This window comes from Lycorma delicatula, chromosome 1 (genome assembly GCF_047948215.1).
Source record: "Lycorma delicatula isolate Av1 chromosome 1, ASM4794821v1, whole genome shotgun sequence".
Lineage (NCBI taxonomy): Eukaryota > Metazoa > Arthropoda > Insecta > Hemiptera > Fulgoridae > Lycorma > Lycorma delicatula.
This window is the reverse complement of record NC_134455.1, coordinates 254,182,836-254,202,310: the sequence shown is the minus strand read 5'-3', so window position 1 is coordinate 254,202,310 and position 19,475 is coordinate 254,182,836. Positions and strand designations below refer to the sequence as shown.

Genomic DNA, 19,475 nt, shown 5'->3' with positions numbered 1-19,475 from the left:
AGAGACAAAAACTGATTATGGTTTCTCTTGCAAATGTTAAAGTATATGCATCTCTCTCTCTCTCTCTCTCTCTATATATATATATATATATATATATATATATATATATATATATATATATATATATATATATGAGAGAGAGAGATCTAATTAGATCTAATTGAACATAAACCTCAAATAAGCTGTGTAAGTCCCTTCCCATTACAGGGCAATTAAAGAGGCAGCCCAAAGGATCCTGTTTCAGGTCAAGGATATGGCTGATGTCCTTGAAGAGGCAAGTAAAAAGACTAGCTTTGAAGCTAAACTACACAAATGACAAGAGTAAGCACACTTGTGCTCAGATTGCTGAAAAATGGCACAGAGGCGGAACTATTAGATATGGTTGAAAGGAGGTGGCCCAACCAGGCGTTTGAGCGCATGACAGAGGAATCCGGTTTCTCACAGAAGGAAGATAATAGGGTGAAGGTCTTTGTTCTAAACTCCTTGAGTGACATGAAAGGCCTATTTGTGGCGCACAAAATAGATAGACATGCTCAGTGTCTCTGGGGGCAAGACATAAACTTAATGAGGGCAAGCTCTCCTTGGATACAGTCTTACAGAAAATTTCTGTGGTCATTATCCTGGGCAGTGATGAAGATCTGGTATCCAAAGGGAATAATTTTGTCATTGTTGTTGACGGAGAGGGCCGGGACATGGCCAGAGTCATTATTAGTGACCTTCTTTCTTTCTTTTTCCTGTTTAGCCTCTGGTAAGTACTGTTTTAGATAATACTTCAGAGGATGAATGATGTGTATGAGTGTGAATGAAGTGTAATCTTGTACATTCTCAGTTCGACCATACCTGAGATGTGTGGTTAATTGAAACCCAGCCACCAAAGAACACCGGTATCCACGATCTAGTATTCAAATCCATGTAAAAATAGCTGGCTTTATTAGGACTTGAACGCTGGAATTCTCGACTTCCAAATCAGCTGATTTTGGAAGACGTGCTCACCACTAGACCAACCCGGTGGCTCCATTATTAGTGACCTGAACAAGATTATTGAGACCCATAATCATAAGTTGACAGTTCCTATCACCACAGGTAAATTGGGGCAGCTTGTGAAAAAGTCATTAGAATTCTGGGGCAGGAGACAAGCCACTTTTGTAACACTATTCCTGATGAAGGCGAGGGTCAAACCTGGTATTCAGGAGAAAATGAAAACAGCAACAGTGATAGTGAAGAAGCAGGGTGCCTACTATGCAAACCTTTTAAGAAAAGTTAAAATGTCAGTAGGCATTTAAAGTTAAAATGGCAGTAGGAAAATCCTGTCGGTTAGGAGGGGCAGGTGTGATGATTTGGAGGTCAGGTTTAAGAAAGGCCTAAAAGCCCCCCAGGCTCTCAAAGAGAAAATTATGACAGTTGCACTGATGGCTATGGTTGCAAACATGAGTGCCCTAAGGCTAATGGCGGTCCACGTAAAAGATCTTGATGCAGACATCACCGGGAAAAAGGTCCTGGCCACAGTCAGGAAGACCTTGAGTGAAGTGAATTCAGCCAAAGTGACGTCTATGAGTCTGGCTTGTGGCAACACGCAGAATGCCACTGCATGCTGTCTCCCAGTAAGGCAAACCAACTGACGACTGCCAAGTTAATCTTAGTTGGATGGCAGTCATGTTGGGTGGAGCAAAGGAAGCCAGAAACAAAATATGTTTCGAGTGCTGGGCAGATGGTCACTTGGTACTTCCAATGCAAAGGGCCTGACCAAAGCATTTGTTGCTTTAATGTGGAGCCAAAGGACACATGAGGAGAGAATGTAGGAAGCAGCAGAGATGCATAATCTGTGGAAAAAATTGGCATCAGATGGGGACCTGAGACTGCAGGGGTTGTAAGAAATAACAGTCTTGCAGGTCAACATTAATGAGAGTGTGGCCACTCATGACCTTGTGTGGAAGTTGGCCATAGACTGCGGTGTTGAATTCATCCTCATCTCGGAACCCAATCCAAGGATTGTTTCAACTGACTGTTGGCTTGCGGACTGGGATGCTGCTATATGAGATATCACAGGCCTGCATGCTTCCCATACATAACCTGTGGCGACGACTATGTCATAGTGGAGCTTGCATCTTGCTTACTCATTTCAGCTTATGTTTCTCCAAATAGTGGCAAAATATAGAAATCCTCCTGCTAAACTCAAGAAAGCCCATAATATTAGCTGGGGACTTGAATGCCGAGTGTATAGAACTTGGTGGCATGAGGTCGGGTGGACGTGATAATGCTTTGGCCTCCATGCTGGGGGCAGTTGGAACAGTGGTTGTAAATATGCCTGGAGTGTCCACATTCATGGGCCGGGGCACATTGGCTCAATGACTGACGTCACAACTGTCCTGGAGAAGGGAGAGGGGTGGAACACAACATATTGCTGGGTGGGTGGTTCTTGTTGAGGAGATTTACAAGGCAATCTCCTGCCCGATTGTTTTCCCCATTCTGCTGGATCTTCGGCTATTAAAAAAGCGAAAGAGGACGCATGGTTGGAGTTTATTAAGGAGCTTGATGATAACCCGTGGGGAAGGGTTTATCAAATAGTTTCAAAACCAGTGGGCTGAACCCTCCCATGATTATCAAGAAGCCATGTACTTAGGGTGGCTGTAGAGCTCTTTCCATGCCGTGAAAAATGGTAGGAGATGATAAACTGTGAACATGAAAACCACTTCACTATTGGAGAGCATGAGTGGGCTGCCGGCAAAGACCTGGGCCAGTTGCCATCCCAGCAGCCGTTATATAAAATCTTTCATGAGGGAGCATCCTTGGACGGTCCGTGACTTGATGAACGACATACTCCGGAGGTGCTCCTTCCCGAACACTTGGAAAAAAGCCGGCTTGCCCTGATTCCCAAACCAGCTACTGGTGATGTTCCCAAATACAGAGCAATAAGTTTCCTGGATGCCATAGGGAAACTGTTAAAGATCAGTGGCGGAACGAGTAAGGGCTGAGGCCAGCGCGGCTGGTAATTTCTCGCCCCAACCAATTTGGGTTTGAGAGGAGGAAATCGACTACAGATGCTGTAAGGGATGTCCTAGAGTGGACCAGGGATCGTGCCAGTGGAATGAGGAAGATTCCCCTAATTGTGCTTTTGGATGTCAGGGGATCTTTCAACTCCTTACCGTGGCCGGTGGTAATTTATGCACTCCGAAGAAAACGTTGCAGTGCGTATCTGGTCGCCATAATAAATAATCACTGATAAACATAATTTTTGTTTCTTAACATGTGATAGATGATTTTAATCTGTTTTTTGATGCTGAAAATGAGTATGAACTCAGAATCTTTCTATAACCCACCATTTTTAAAAAAAAGTTTTAATTTTTAATTAAAGAATTTTTTTCATTTTTCAACGTATAGTTAGCATTTTAGGCTCTTATACTGTATTTTGTTAGCCTATTTTTTATTGTTTAAATTTGTTAATATAATTTGTAAGCTATAAATAAACAATAATAGACAAAGAATTAAATCATATCACAATCACATATTATGACATCATGTATAATATTAAAGAGTGAGCCTTCAAGGACACGATTAATCATGTCTGTGCAGGTCAAAAAATGTAGCTGAAAACACAATTGTGTTGTTTGTATTAAGCATTGGATTTAGGAATGAATTAATTTTGTTCAGTCTTATTGTCTTATCAGCCTTATGTTTGTTAACAGTGCAGTGTCATAATGCCTCAAAATTGTGCAAATGATGTGGATGCCTTTTGTTATGTATGTGGTGAGTTTACCGTAAAATCAAATAGAAAAAACATTACACCTTTAATTAAAAAAGTATATAATTTGTACTTTCAGTGTAAAATTGGTCAGGATAAGACGTGGGCTCCTCATATAGTACGCAATAACTGTTCTGTATATTTAAGAGGATGGCTGAAAGATACACGGAAGGCTTTGCCATTTGATGTATCTATGGTTTGGCGTGAACGAAAGGATCGCGTAACCGACTGTTACTTTTATTATTAAGTGTGTCTGGAATTTCAAAAAATGTAAACATACTGTAAAATATCCTTCATTGCAATCTGCAATCAGGCCTGTACCTTACAGTGAAATTATTCCAATTCCTGAGCCACCTGTGTATGTATGTTTCGAAAGCAGTGATGAAGAATCAGGCACTACTGAAGAAGACAACAATGGTTTTGATTTTGAATTATCTTCCAATAAGCCACAGCTTATATCACAAGGTGAATTAAATGACTTGGTTAGAGATTTAAGTTTATCAAAAACAAGCTGAACTGTTAGGATAAAGACTGCAAGGTTGAAATTTACTTAAAAAAACTACAAAAATTTCAGGCTTTTGAAGCCGTTAAAAAAAACTTTCTCTATTTCATGGATGAAAATAATTTGGTTTATTGCACAAATATTGATGAGCTTATTTTGTACATAGGACAAGTTCATAAACCTGAGGACTGGAGCCTTTTCATAATTTGTGCAAGTATAGTTTAAGAGTGGTTCTACTACGCAATGGTAACAAATATCCTTTGATAACAATTGCTTATGGTATTAATTTGAAAGAGACATATGATGTGATGAACGACGTTCTTGAAAAAATAAATTATAAAAACATAGCTGGAACATATGTTGTGATTTGAAAGTTATAGCTATTTTGTTAGGCATGCAGTTAAGCTATACTAAGTACATGCGCCTTCTTTGCGAATGGGACAGCCGAGCTAGGGATAAACATTATGTTACCAAAGAGTGGAAGAAACGAGACAACTTAACTACAAGTGGGAAAAATATTATTCATGAGGCCTTAGTTGAGTCTAAAAAAATATTTTTACCCCCTCTCCATATCAAGCTAGGGCTAAAGAAAAATTTTGTAAAAGCAATGAAGAAGTATAGTCCTGGATTTTTGTACATGAGGCAGAAAGTTCCGATAGTAAGTGAAGGAAAAATTAAAGAAGGAATATTTGTTGGTCCTCAAATAAGAGAGTTGGTCAAAGATTATGTATTTAACTCAGTGTTAAATAATGTAGAAGTGCAGCTTGGACTTTATTTAAAGACATTTGCAAAAATTTCTCAGCTTGTTCTAGTCCTCTACATTCAAAGGAATGAAAAATACCAAATACTGCAAGTTTGTGAGAATAGCAAATAAAAGGATTCACTAGTAAAGCTGCAATTATAATTGCAAACTTGTTTAAAAAAATAATAATCATAGTAAAATACCCTAACAGAAACAGAATAAAAGTTATATCAGTTTAATTCACTAAAATATTCTGAAGATTGTATTATGATAAATCCATCACATTTAAATTAAATATCTAATATTTACCTTAACAGTGAGCTGCAGCTTAAAGCTGACAGAATATCATAAAAAACTATTATTGTTAGGTGCATAAAATTATGATCACTTGGAGGATAATTTTTTATAATTACACAAAAATCTCCCAAGTACTGAAAAACTGTACAAAGTACTTCTGTATACTTAAAAATAGTTAAGAGTATGAGAGCAATTTTTTTTTTTTTTGTCTTCAGTCATTTGACTGGTTTGATGCAGCTCTCCAAGATTCCCTATCTAGTGCTAGTCGTTTCATTTCAGTATACCCTCTACATCCTACATCACCAACAATTTGTTTTACATACTCCAAACGTGGCCTGCCTACACAATTTTTCCCTTCTACCTGTCCTTCCAATATTAAAGCGACTATTCCAGGATGCCTTAGTATGTGGCCTATAAGTCTGTCTCTTCTTTTAACTATATTTTTCCAAATGCTTCTTTCTTCATCTATTTGCCGCAATACCTCTTCATTTGTCACTTTATCCACCCATCTGATTTTTAATATTCTCCTATAGCACCACATTTCAAAAGCTTCTAATCTTTTCTTCTCAGATACTCCGATTGTCCAAGTTTCACTTCCATATAAAGCGCCACTCCAAACATACACTTTCAAAAATCTTTTCCTGACGTTTAAATTCATTTTTGATGTAAACAAATTATATTTCTTACTGAAGGCTCGTTTAGCTTGTGCTATTCGGCATTTTATATCGCTCCTGCTTCGTCCATCTTTAGTAATTTTACTTCCCAAATAACAAAATTCGTCTACCTCCATAATCTTTTCTCCTCCTATTTTCACATTCAGTGGTCCATCTTTGTTATTTCTACTACATTTCATTACTTTTGTTTTGTTCTTGTTTATTTTCATGCGATAGTTCTTGCGTAGGACTTCATCTATGCCGTTCATTGTTTCTTCTAAATCCTTTTTACTCTCGGCTAGAATTACTATATCATCAGCAAATCGTTGCATCTTTATCTTTTCACCTTGTACTGTTACTCCGAATCTAAATTGTTCTTTAACATCATTAACTGCTAGTTCCATGTAAAGATTAAAAAGTAACGGAGATAGGGAACATCCTTGTCGGACTCCCTTTCTTATTACGGCTTCTTTCTTATGTTCTTCAATTGTTACTGTTGCTGTTTGGTTCCTGTACATGTTAGCAATTGTTCTTCTATCTCTGTATTTGAACCCTAATTTTTTTAAAATGCTGAACATTTTATTCCAGTCTACGTTATCGAATGCCTTTTCTAGGTCTATAAACGCCAAGTATGTTGGTTTGTTTTTCTTTAATCTTCCTTCTACTATTAATCTGAGGCCTAAAATTGCTTCCCTTGTCCCTATACTTTTCCTGAAACCAAATTTGTCTTCTCCTAACACTTCTTCCACTCTCCTCTCAATTCTTCTGTATAAAATTCTAGTTAAGATTTTTGATGCATGACTAGTTAAACTAATTGTTCTGTATTCTTCACATTTATCTGCCCCTGCTTTCTTTGGTATCATGACTACTATAACACTTTTTTTGAAGTCTGACGGTAATTCCCCTTTTTCATAAATATTACACACCAGTTTGTATAATCTATCAATCACTTCCTCACCTGCACTGCGCAGTAATTCTACAGGTATTCCGTCTATTCCAGGAGCCTTTCTGCCATTTAATGAGAGCAATATAAAATAAAATTTTTTAATACTATTTACAAGTCCAATCATATGCTATTGAATTATACTTTGGAAGAGCTCATGTAAATTAAATTATAAGTGGAAGGATTCTGGTTTAAAAGTGATAATACTTAAACACAGGAATTGTAAGTGCACAGACAGAAATTGTCACTTGGAACTTGCTTCAGTTTATACATTTAATTTTATTAAGAAACATTTCCTTCAATAATTAAAAAAAACAAATTATACTTGATCATAAAAACATTTTGGGTGATTTTAGCGGCATTATTCTGTCATTCAACAAGAGAAAAAAGGGGTGTGTCAAGAATTAAAACTTTTAACAGAAGTTTTTTAGCAGTTTTGCAAGAATGTTATTATTAAAAAATAATAACTATTACTATGTCAAACTACTACGTCAACTATTACAAACAAGCCAATTTAAAAAAAAAAATATTTCATGGCAGTATAAAAATAAAACAAAAGTTAATGATGTCTTACTTACTCAGAGAATATGAAAGAGCTTCCATGATATGAAATAAAATATTGTTTAATTCTTCACATTCATTATCACCTGATGGCTGCTTACAAAGTAGAGTTAACTTTTCTAAATATTGTACTACAGATGACATTATTGATACTTGTACAGGTCTTGTATTACATTTTAGGCAGGCAACACATTGCAGGATGACTTTTTCTCTAAATAACACTGTAACATTTAAAATAAAAATCAGTTTAAATTGAATTTACTGTTTTAACTTACAGACAAGGCTTCAAGAATTAGCATAAAACATTTATAGAAGTGTTTAAAATATAAAAGAATAACTGAAAATGCAGGACATTTAATTTCTTATGACAAAATATTTCTGAAATTCAAAGTAATGTTTTTTTTATTGACATTTAGCCTTAAAATCATGATGCAATGTTTTTCTTACATTCCTACTGCACACTTATACTAGGTCTTTGAAAAAGAACTCTGTGACTTTAAATTAAATTAATTTTATTAGAGTGAGAATTGTAAATGTATGTGTTTTATTACATAATACAGTCTAAAGTTCTTTTTTTACCTCTTATTATAACTTAATATGAGCTTACACTGTATATATCAAATTGATAATTGGTCTCATTGCACAGTCTGGGGAGCATGCTCTGCAGGAATCACTTCCAATTATGCTATTATTCTTTGGCATACATGGTCAAAAGAAAGTATTTTTACTTGAATTTTTTTACGTAATCCTAAAGAAGAAATCCATCAGTGTCAAATTGGGACTTTCTTGTGGATAACCAATGGAAGGTTCTCTGTCTATCCAGCCTTCTGGGAACCTGTTGTTGAGTGCAACCCAACCTCGCAGGGGAAAACACCTGCCTAGTGACGTTCTAGTCACCCACTCCCGTTCATAGTCCTGTTGGGCTTTAACAGGAGTCATCTACTGCCCTCTGACTTTATGTATCTCATAGTAATACGTCTGCTTTGTTGGGATCCCACTGATGTAAATGCCTCGGTAGACATTTGCATTAGTGATTTATTAACTCAGCTTTTGCCTTCGCCGTAGGCCTCGTCTGGACATCTTGAATGTCCTACATCGTACCCCTCTGAACAAGCTAACCAAGTTCGTGGAAGCACGAACCCTGCACCTAGTTCTACTTATTGTGAACCAATTTCATGAATGTCCCATAAATCGAGGCAAATTAAACACAACATACCACCAAAGATGTTAATCGCAACAACGAAATTTAGTCCTAGTTCCCTTACTGAACTCACCTTCAGTTCAAACCCCAGACTTAAGTTAAATTAAATTATGGACTCCAGTCTGGTCCACAGAGAGGCAGACAGACCTCCTACAACCATTTGGCTCCATTGCAGAGTCCTGCGTGACATTCACCCATAAACCATCATCAAGACGCCGCTACACCTCACAGCTGCATGGTATCCCCATGTCCATCGGCAGTGCAGTCACCATTCTGCCGACAGCTTTTGCAATTATAATAACTCTTGTCTAACTAACCGTGGCTCACTGCTAAAGCATCTATCTTCAGCCAATCAAATTGTCCTTTAGAAAGGGTCTTTCCTACCTCCAAACTGCCGTCACGATAGACAACAGTTCTGTTGGTGAAGTAACTCAAGAGAGTTCTGATCTCATTTACCATGCAACAACACTGCTGCAGTTGAAACAAGGCAGAGGGCCACCACAAGTTGTTAAACACCCGAATATATTCAAAAAGACACTGAGTACATACTTGCATTCGCTGACTGAAGCCAAATTCATGACCCTAAGAAGCATGTCCTCTGTGCCCTTGCCAGGGCGGAAACCATACTGGTTGTCCATTAGCATATGGTTAGAAGTTAACTTTCTATCAATGCAGAGGTACAAGACCTTCTCGAAAACCTTACCTACTACAGGCAAGGGCGTTAAAGGACGATAAGAGGAATTTACAGTGAGATTCTTGTCGCCATCTTTCAAGAGCAATTTCAGCACACCAAGTTTCCAACAGGCTGGGAAGTGCCCAGCAAAAAACAACCTATTGAAAACCCTAGTCAGAGGACCAACAATCACAGGCAATGTGCAAACAAGAAGCTGCACTGTGATACCATCATATCCGGGAGCTTTATTTCCTAGCCAGGCTACAAATTACTTGATGGACTTCCACCTCAGTAATTTCTGAAGACAAAATCTCAAGAGTGAAAACCTACAACTTCCCTTTGGACACGTTGATGATACATGGTCTCACCAACCTTGGTATCATCTGGAAGCAGATCGTCCATCAGATGAGTGAGAACGTGATCTTTATCTATAACAACTCCATCCTGGGTCGAGAGTGCCGACAGAAGATTGTCTTTTTTCTGCTTATGACCAAGAACTCTATAAACAACACCTCATGGGTATTTATTTCCCTGCTCTTGCACAAAAGAGTACCAGGAATCACATTTAGAAGGCCTAACCTTATGAAAATACTCGGTTCTCTTCTGACGATAATCTGCAATCAAGACTAGATATCGAACAGAATCATCTGCACGTGTGACTCTCCTAAGTTGGCCCACAGTCCGTTTCATCACAGTCAATTCCCGAGTCCACCTGTCTCAACTGCTACTCTGTCTCAACCTGTACTTCTGGGAATAGAGTGTTCAGTGGCTTCAACTACCGCAGAAGAGAAATTCCCTGCCAGGTTGTCTAATGGGACCTTGTCCAGACTTCGAGTAAAAACTTTTAGCCTGGCTGCAAGAATGTTCAAAAACTTGGGCCAATCTGCCTGCCTGTGCAGGAAGCGTCCCTGCTGAACAGGAATATCACCTGTAAAGGCATCATGCAGCCGGCCTACCCAATAAAAAACTATTAGCCGGTGATCGCTTTCGCAATAATCGACTACAGACCAATTCAGAATCCTACCGAGGATATTCTTACCAATGGTAATATCAATGTTAGTACCATGGAAGACCCTCCGCAAAACAACTGCACTGGCGAAGGTAGTCAATTCGCCAGCTACATTGAAAACATCAAACTGATGCTGCGCATCCGCATCCGCGCATCCGTGATCCCACTGTGCGAAAGAAGTGATTGGGCATTGGCATCAACTCCTATAAGAATAGGACGACTCTCTACCAACCTAACAATTCTATCCCATCTTTCTGAGTGCTGTTCAGTGGGATCCCTGTATTGAAAGTACGAACTAACTACAACCAGGTCCAAACCATTCACCACAAGCTTAACAATGACATGATGTGTGTCAGAGGGCTGCCATATGAAGGCAATGTCTATACACTTCCTGCACAGCATGGTGGATTTACTGTTACCTACAAAAAACTATTCCAACCTGAAAAACCTGCCAGATCACCCTTGACCACATACAGGTGCTGCAGAAGAAGAACATCGAGGCTCCATTTCTCAACAACCTCACCAAACTCAACTTGAACTGCATAGGCTCCCTGGGCATTAAGTTGACCGAACCTAACCATCAAGCAAGTTGAAGTACATCCCAACTGCTCTCAAGTAACACCTAGGCTCCTAGAGTGCCTATGACTTTTGCGCAACCTTTTACGGTTAACACAAGTCAGAGCCTCTTTCTTTTGCGGACAGTCATCATGCTTATGGCCACCACAATGCGTGCATATCAATGCATACTTACAGAACTTGGCCCTATGACCTTAATCTACAACATTTGAAGCATCGCTGCATGTCAAGGTACTCCTTGACGTGACAGGATGCGAAATCTACAAAGATTCGTCCCTCTAATACAAACTTCTGGTGGAGACCAACCCCTAACTCAAACACTCCATGATACCATGGAGCATCACGCTTACCAGTCTCAGTCTTGAAGACAAGCCTACACTGTTCCTTGAAAGAAGCCTCATCCAAGTCTATGTTCTGCTCTCAGATGAGAGACAGAACCTCATCATCGGAGAGGCTCTGTTTGATGTCATACACAATGACATGCAGCCTTCTGAGATGCTTGGGGTCTACCTTCACCTTAAGCTTCTTGAGTGCAGCAGACTCCTTAATGACACGGACTGTCTTCCTATTTTCCGCAACAACTACCAGCTCTTTGCTGATCTCCTTGATGTCTCTAATCTTCAGCTGATTCCGGTTGCCACAAAGGGCAGCCTGAAAATCATGCTTCAGTTCTTGGCTTGTGGTCTTTGAGCCCTCTGCACGGTTTACAAATAGGACCTCCGGCTTTTTAGCAACCTTGCTAGCCTCATGCTTGGTCTTCAGCACGTCAGTGTAGCGCCTGGGCTGCGCTGACTCCTGGACCACCTTAAGTTGGACCTTGTGGGGCTTAGAGGCCAAAGCCTCAAAGCCTTCTACCATCGCCGAAAACGCCTCCTTGAAGTTGCTGAGACAGGGAAGAACTGTCTTCCTTGTTCCCACGCTGATGTCGCAGGAAAGTGCCAAGAACTCATACAAGTAGTCGAGGTCCTCCTAGACTTCCTAACCTCTTGGAACTCAGTCATGGCCGAAGATTCCCTAACCTGACATGACCTAATGAAACTTTCACTGTCTTTCTTCTAACTGAAACACTGGTCAAGCCCATAAATGTTATGATTGCCCGCAACAAGCATGGGCAGCTGGGGACCTTCTGTATTCCCCTGTCACTTTTTGTACCTCTTGGCTGCTATTGGATCGATTGGGTGCAATACGTAAACGTGCGGCACACAACCACAGATTACGGCCCCTGGTCTAAAAAAAAAGCGCAAGAAGGACTGGGGGAATCCCTTGCTTGTCACAGGGTCTTAAGACCAGGAGTCGTTGCCACCTCTCAGCCGCGATGAGGCGGGTACGTGTTGTATAAATGCAACCCTTTTACCTCTGTAGAATAAGAAATGACAAGCCTAAAATAAACAAGTACTAAGTGTGTCCACAGTCTGATAATCAGTGAAGCCTTGATACTGTTGGAAAGTACACACATGACCAGCAGCCAAAAAATTACTGAGAATAGACCAAAACACAGGAACTCTGAACGCACTTAAGAAGACCAGAGTTACTGTTGTTGAGTGCAGTTTGCACACCTTCTGCATGATGTGGAGGGGCTCTATCCTGCTGGAAAATTGTGTCCTGTATATTTCAATCTGTGGAAACTCAAAGCTCTCTAACATGTCATGTACACTCTGTCTGCTTATTCAAAAAAAGTGCCCTAAAAATTTGATTAAGCACAATATCAGATTCATATTCAGACAATTTGCAATGTATTCCATAAATTCATGTGAATTTTCACAGCCTCGTACTCAACAATTATGGTGAGTCCATGACTCCTAGTGAATTAAAAATTTAAAGATTATTCTGTCAAAGAATTATCCATAAAAAATAATTTACTATTGTTAAAAAAAAATAACACCAATGAAGAAAACAAATCACATTTTACCTTGGGTGTTTTCATTTGTAGGCCATGCTTTACCCAGTGTTTCAAATGCTGCTTCCCTGAGACCAATAATTTCTTCCTGCTTCTTTGAGTTATCATCTCCATCTTCAGAATTATCCGATGCAGAATCCTATGAGAAATAAACAGATAAAAAAGATAAGAAAATTACCTAACAACTCCATTTAAATTTAGTCCTTAACGACCAACATGATCTGTAAAAAAAAAGTTGGGTGAACTTAAGTACATTAACTACTTTTATTTTTATTGTTTAATAAAAGAGGATAACAGCAAAATGAAATATGACTAGATTCAGCTAATAGATCTAAGAGATATTATTGATACATAAAACATATAAAAAAGATGTTATTAAGCGTTGAATAGTAAAATATCTTAACCACGAAACTGAACAAATGAAGATGTTAATCTTTAGCAGGGACCATCAGAAATTTGAAGAAAGAGATAATGAAGTTATGAATTTATAAACTAATAATTAATAATTTATAAGCTATTTATAATTTAGCTATTTCTGATTCTGGAAAAATAGTGCAGAATAGGGCACCAGCATGGACCATGCAATTTTCTATATGCATTTTGCAAACAAAATGTTGCCAGCAATCATCGTGACCATAAGCAGTACAGAAATAATGTGTTCATAATTTAAACAAAATGTGAAATTTTGTGACTTAAAAAAAACATGGTCTTTTTCTTGTGTTATCCAGCTAATGCTTTTGTTATTTTTTTTAAATTCATTTCCATTATCTGAGTTTGAAATACTGAAAAATACTACAATGCTTTTTTTTAGGGTAAAAAATGCTTTTGTGTTATTGTCCGAAATAAAATATTTCAACAAAAAAAACTAGAACTAGGTTAAAAACTAAAAAATTAAACAAACAAAAACTTACAACTAATATCAGAGTTAAAAAAAAAAACAAAAAATAAACAACCCACATAAAACTTAAAAACTAAGTTAAAAACCAAGATATTAAAAAATAAAACTTACAACTAATATCACTGTCAGAATCTTAACAATACGATAAATTTATTTTAAAGAAATATAAAAATAAAATTTAACAAAGTCTGAGAGGGTTGTGAAGGGCCTCTTCTCGGATTATAACAGAATAAAAAACTAACATACAAATTATAAAGATTGAAAGAAAAACAACTTCATTAAAAACTCTTTCAAGTAGAAAATGTATATACAATATTAAAATTTTTATGTATATTTTTATCTAATATGATGTAAAAATAAAAACATCCAGCCTAGAACTTCATTACCATTGCCCAGGATTTGACAGATGTTTTTGGGCAATTTAAATTTACAATGCAAGGTTGTATAACATATGCTATCCACAAGAATATGGCGCACAGTTAAGCGGCAGTTGCATCTTGCACATAATGTTATGATTTCTGCGACATCAGATACCCATGAATGACTCAAGTATGTCCTAACTGCAATCAGCAGAGGATTACTTCCTCTCAACAAATTTTCCCAGAAGGAGTTCCTTGACAACACAGTATCTTTATTGTGCTGGAGTTTATTATCCATTGTAGTAGTACAGTCACCTTGCCACTTTGTCCGAAGAGTTAGTTTTACACAATTAATAAAATCATATGTAGTAAAATTAGTGGTGAAGGACAAGTGACTAACTGCATCTTCCAACTGTGGAATCTGCATTTACATTTCTTGTAATTCCCACACGGCTAGGGATCTAGCAGAAGCTCACTTGTGTGTTGCAATTGTTTAATTCAGCGATTGCGTTACAGATATCGAGGAGGAAAGAATGTCTAGAATACATATCTTCTAAAGCTTGGAGTGGACTACATAAATTGTCACAAATGAGGATATGACTGTACTTTGGGTTGATAATATTCAAAGCCTTATTAATAGCATATAGTTTAGCAGAAAAGACACTTGTAGTAATACTAGGTAGGCCAAATGTATAAGTTCATTCTTTAACAACAAATGGGCATCCAATGGTATCATTCTGTTTCAATCCATCTGTGTATACTACTTCAACTGGGTTTATCTTAGAGAGAATATGGTGAATCATTTGCTGAAAGACCATAGGTGGTGTTGATTGTTTATTGTATGCAGTAAGGTCACAAATAAGATTTATAAGGTTGATTCTTCAAGGAGGCTATGAACAAGGATACGTTGGAAAAATGGAAGGTGTGTCAAATTTTATAACATGTAGTAAACACTGGTCCGATTAGCTATAGGTGCTGCATAATGTGGATCATCCTCATACCTACGTAAATAAGGATTAGCTATGTAAATAAGGAATAGCTATGTAAATAATTTCTTAATAACTTGTTTTTTGTTTTACTTGTCTGTACTAAAATTTGGGTGATAAGGATATGCTTTAAGATGGGCAATGTAAGATGTTAAAAGTTGGTCCCATCTATCCCAAAGTGATGGCTCACTGCAGTCAAACAAGTATGCTTATGATAGGGCTTGATCAAAAGGCTCTACTGCATGACTACGCAGAAGACAAAGCTGACCAAGGCCTTTTCACTAGGCTGACAAGGCTTTTGGTGTTTTTTTTAAAATGAACCACCAAAGATCATACAATTTATCTGAGACTTGAAATTTTGGTCTCATGAGTACCGACAATATAACGGACCACTACAGCAAAGCGCATGATTACTGCAGCTAGTTCTAAACAACTGGGTTTGCCCAGGTATCTAGAGGACATCATTTGAAATTCACTATGTAGAGCCATTCACCCATCAGCACAATAGTTACCAGCTTGGGTTACGGTTGCATTACGTAAGATGTACATGTAAGAAATACATGATTTTTTACTTCCAAAATTGCCTCTAGCCAGAAATCTTTTTCTGAGAAGTAGCAAAGGGAACTCTATATAAGGAATGATTAAATATGATTAAATATTAATCAAAGATGTGAATATTATCAAAGATGTCAATATTACTTTTATTACTTGATTCCTACATTAAAAAAATGTGTTCTACAGGAAGTGTAAGAGGGGAGAATTATCTCTTGAGTAACACAATGCTTTCAACATAGGTAAAAAAACTACAAATTTTAAAAAATTAATAATACATTACTTCTATGTATTCAGGATTCAATTTATTAATTCAAAGGACCTTTTGAATGCACAGTATATTTTAAGAGTGTGAAGTCTACTGTAAATGTATTAAAATTTAATTATTTTGAGTTACTAAATAATACGTTTCTATTATTAATATGATAACTTTATTACACAAGACAATACTTACAATTTGTAAGCATATATTATTCACCTTAGCTAAGATTTCCTCCACAAGAGAATAAATGTCTGAAAATTTATCAACACTGAGTGTTTCTAAAATGTCACCAGTAGAAATTAAAGCAACTTTTTTATAAGAAAGATTTGATTTCTTACATTCTTTGAAAAAAGCTTCAACAATTACATCTACTTTTTCACTGGATTTCAATGATCTGTTCAACAAAAAACATAAAAATATCAATAATATTTTAATGTTAAATACAATTCTACATCCACTACTAACTAACACTAACACTATATAATGCACTGGTACTTTCGTTCCTGTATGAACTAACATTCATATCAAAAATTGTGAATCTAGCTTAAATGCCAAACAATTTCTGTGCATTTAACTGAGTATTAAATATCTTTACATAACAAATTAAATTTAATGAGTAAATGGAATAAAATAAAAGCAAAAATTGCATTAAAAGTTAATAATAGTCAACTTTACTTATTTACATTTTGGTTCAGTACATTTTATTAAACTGAAGTAAAAAATGTTCGTAATTGACATTACAACAGAAAAGTGAAAATAGGAATAGATAAACTAAATGTGAGAAATAAAATCATAGAAAACTGGATGATGATAAATAGCAGGAAAAATCAAATTTATTAGATCAAATAAAGGAGAAGAAACATGGATTGAAAGTGTCAATGTAAGCTTAGAAATTTCTAGATAAAGGTGGTTAACGCGTCTTCCCAAATCAGCTGATTTGGAAGTCGAGAGTTACAGCGTTCAAGTCCTAGTAAAGCCAGTTATTTTTACATGGATTTGAATACTAGATCGTGGATACTGGTGTTCTTTGGTGGTTGGGTTTCAATTAACCACACATCTCAGGAATGGTCAAACTGAGAATGTACAAGACTACACTTCATTTACACTCATACATATCATCCTCATTCATCCTCTGAAGAATTATCTAAATGGTAGTTACCGGAGGCTAAACAGGAAAAAGAAAGAAAGATAAAGGTGGTGGGGGTCATACGTAAAGATTGCAAGAATAAATAGATCATAAAAAATGTTGGATTGAATTAAAAGACAAAGAACAAGGAAGAGACTGAATTAGATTAAAATGATCCATTTGACCAGGAGTAGCTAAGTGATAGAAGATGCAAAAGACAAAGAACAAGGAAGAGACTGAATTAGATTAAAATGATCCATTTGACCAGGAGTAGCTAAGTGATAGAAGATGGGCCTTTAAACCATATTCCTACCCAAACTGTCATAAAATGAGAAAAAAAAATTATTTCTCATTTTATTAATATCAGCTGAATTTTTTAAGCTGGGAACAAATTTTTTTTCACTGTCAGTTTAAACAATTAAAAGTAATATTACATATAATAAACAAGTTATTGAAAGAAGAATATATCCATGATATTTAGCATGGTAATACCATTTTCAGATAAATTCAACCCTCATTTCATGCCAGGCATATCAGGAAAGAGAGAAATAAAGTACCTTGTTGCCTTTTGCCTTCTTTACCAAGCCAAATAAATACATTGCTGCCCACTAATATGCCAATCCCCTTTACAATGAAGATAACTTTTTTTTACAATATGTTTAAGTAAAAAGTAAAATAGTCACTTATATAAAATACATTACTGAAATAATATTTTCAGTATAATATTATTACTTCATGATTTCGGAATTTGCAAATGCCTTTTTTGCCAAACCACTTTAAGGAAATTTCCAAATTCACCCATCCATGCTGGTACCGATGGATAGTTAGGAAAATTTAGGGATTTTTGTGATGAACTAAATTGAAATTAAAACCTTTCCTGAGCAACAGAAATTGTAATTCGGGAAAATTCCCAAAAATTGAGTTGACAATTCTGGCAGTCAAATATGAAAAGTTTTCTAGAGAAAATTCTACTGTCTGATCCAAACAACACAAAAAGATCAGAAAAGTTGCCAGTCGGATTAGGTAGGACAACACTCACAAAACAAAGTACTTGATGGATCGGAGCATCTGGTATCTCCACATAAACATACGTATCTTACAAAATTAAATATAATGCCACACATAATGTAAACTCCATAATGCGATCCGGTAAACTAAAAATTAATACTGATACTTGATGCAAAGAAAGACTTGATCATGGCTTTACAGAAATTGAGAAACATGGATCAGAACCCAATGTTCAGTCAAGGGTATCAACTATACAAAGGAATTCTGGGTAAACGAGCCATGAGTGCCCAAAATTTGGTACTGGATTTTTGGTTAATTTCAAATATCGATTCTGTTACAGAATTTAAATCTCAATCACATAGAATTTCACATTAACCTTTAAATCAGCCAATAAAATTATACACAAATCAACGCACATGCACCAACCAATGAGAAAAAAGATATAGAAAAAGAGGTACAAGAATTCTGGAAAATTTTAGATAAAACAATTGTTAACATTCCAATCATGTTAAAATTTAAACCATATTAAAACTTCAGTCCACAATTGGACCAAAAAAGGCCCGTAACAAAGTACAACAAAAAAATGTCATAAGAACCATTAAATTGGATAGGAATAATAATTTTATATCCCAGTCCAGTTATTTTAAACATCTTCCACATAAATTAAAAACATGGAAACATCCAAATTATAAGAAAGGTGAATTTCAATTAGACCACGTTTTTATGGATAAGAATTTCCATAAGGAAATCCATAACGTAGAAATCTTCAGAGGAACGGACTATGGTTCAAATCATTAAGTTGTAAAAATTAAAATTAAATTAACACCCTTCAAAAAAAAAGACCAACTAGAAAAAACAAGAGATTTTGACCCAAAATTTAATTAATAATGAAGAATTTAAAAGAAGAACCCAAGAAGAGATTGACAACATTAAATTTGAAAAAAAAAGTATGACAAAACAGAAATAACAGCTTTAGATCCATTATGCATAAATAAAATAAAAATTAATGATAAAGAAATTAAACTAGTTCAAAGATTTAAATACCGGTGAAATAATAGATAATAAATTAAGAGAAAATTCCTCTTGTAATAACACGAACCTAAAAATGAGAAACGCCCAAGTTCTAACCAAATAAAGTACAATAAAAATGTCTTTCCACAATCAGGAAAATGAGACATTGTAGAACTGTCATTTTACCAGAAGCACTTCTGGTAAAATGTTGTTTGTGAAACATTAATTATAACTAAAAATGAAGATAAAAGTGACCAAATAATTAAAACAGAATGTAGGATTATCAGAACCTACATAAACAAAAATTATAAAAATGATAAACTATGTCGCTATTAATGAAATGGTTTATAAGAATATTACAGAATCGATTATCAGTTTGATTAAAAAACATAAAACCACATCTTCCACATTATGAGAATGCCAGAAAATCAATAAGGAAAATGACTTGTAACCAGAGCGCTTAGTGTGAAACCTGGTGGA

At 36.2% G+C, this 19,475-nt stretch overlaps 1 protein-coding gene across 1 annotated transcript in view; it reads right to left on the bottom strand.

The window, feature by feature from the left end:
• Positions 1-19,475, bottom strand: part of LOC142330495 (proteasome adapter and scaffold protein ECM29) — a 183,073-nt gene that overhangs the window by 6,388 nt on the left and 157,210 nt on the right. The window contains exons 32-34 of the mRNA XM_075375784.1: positions 16,067-16,244; positions 12,806-12,932; positions 7,455-7,658 (exon numbers count right to left, since the gene is read on the bottom strand). Coding sequence (XP_075231899.1) covers positions 7,455-7,658; positions 12,806-12,932; positions 16,067-16,244 — 509 coding nt within the window. The remainder of the gene's footprint in view (positions 1-7,454; positions 7,659-12,805; positions 12,933-16,066; positions 16,245-19,475) is intronic.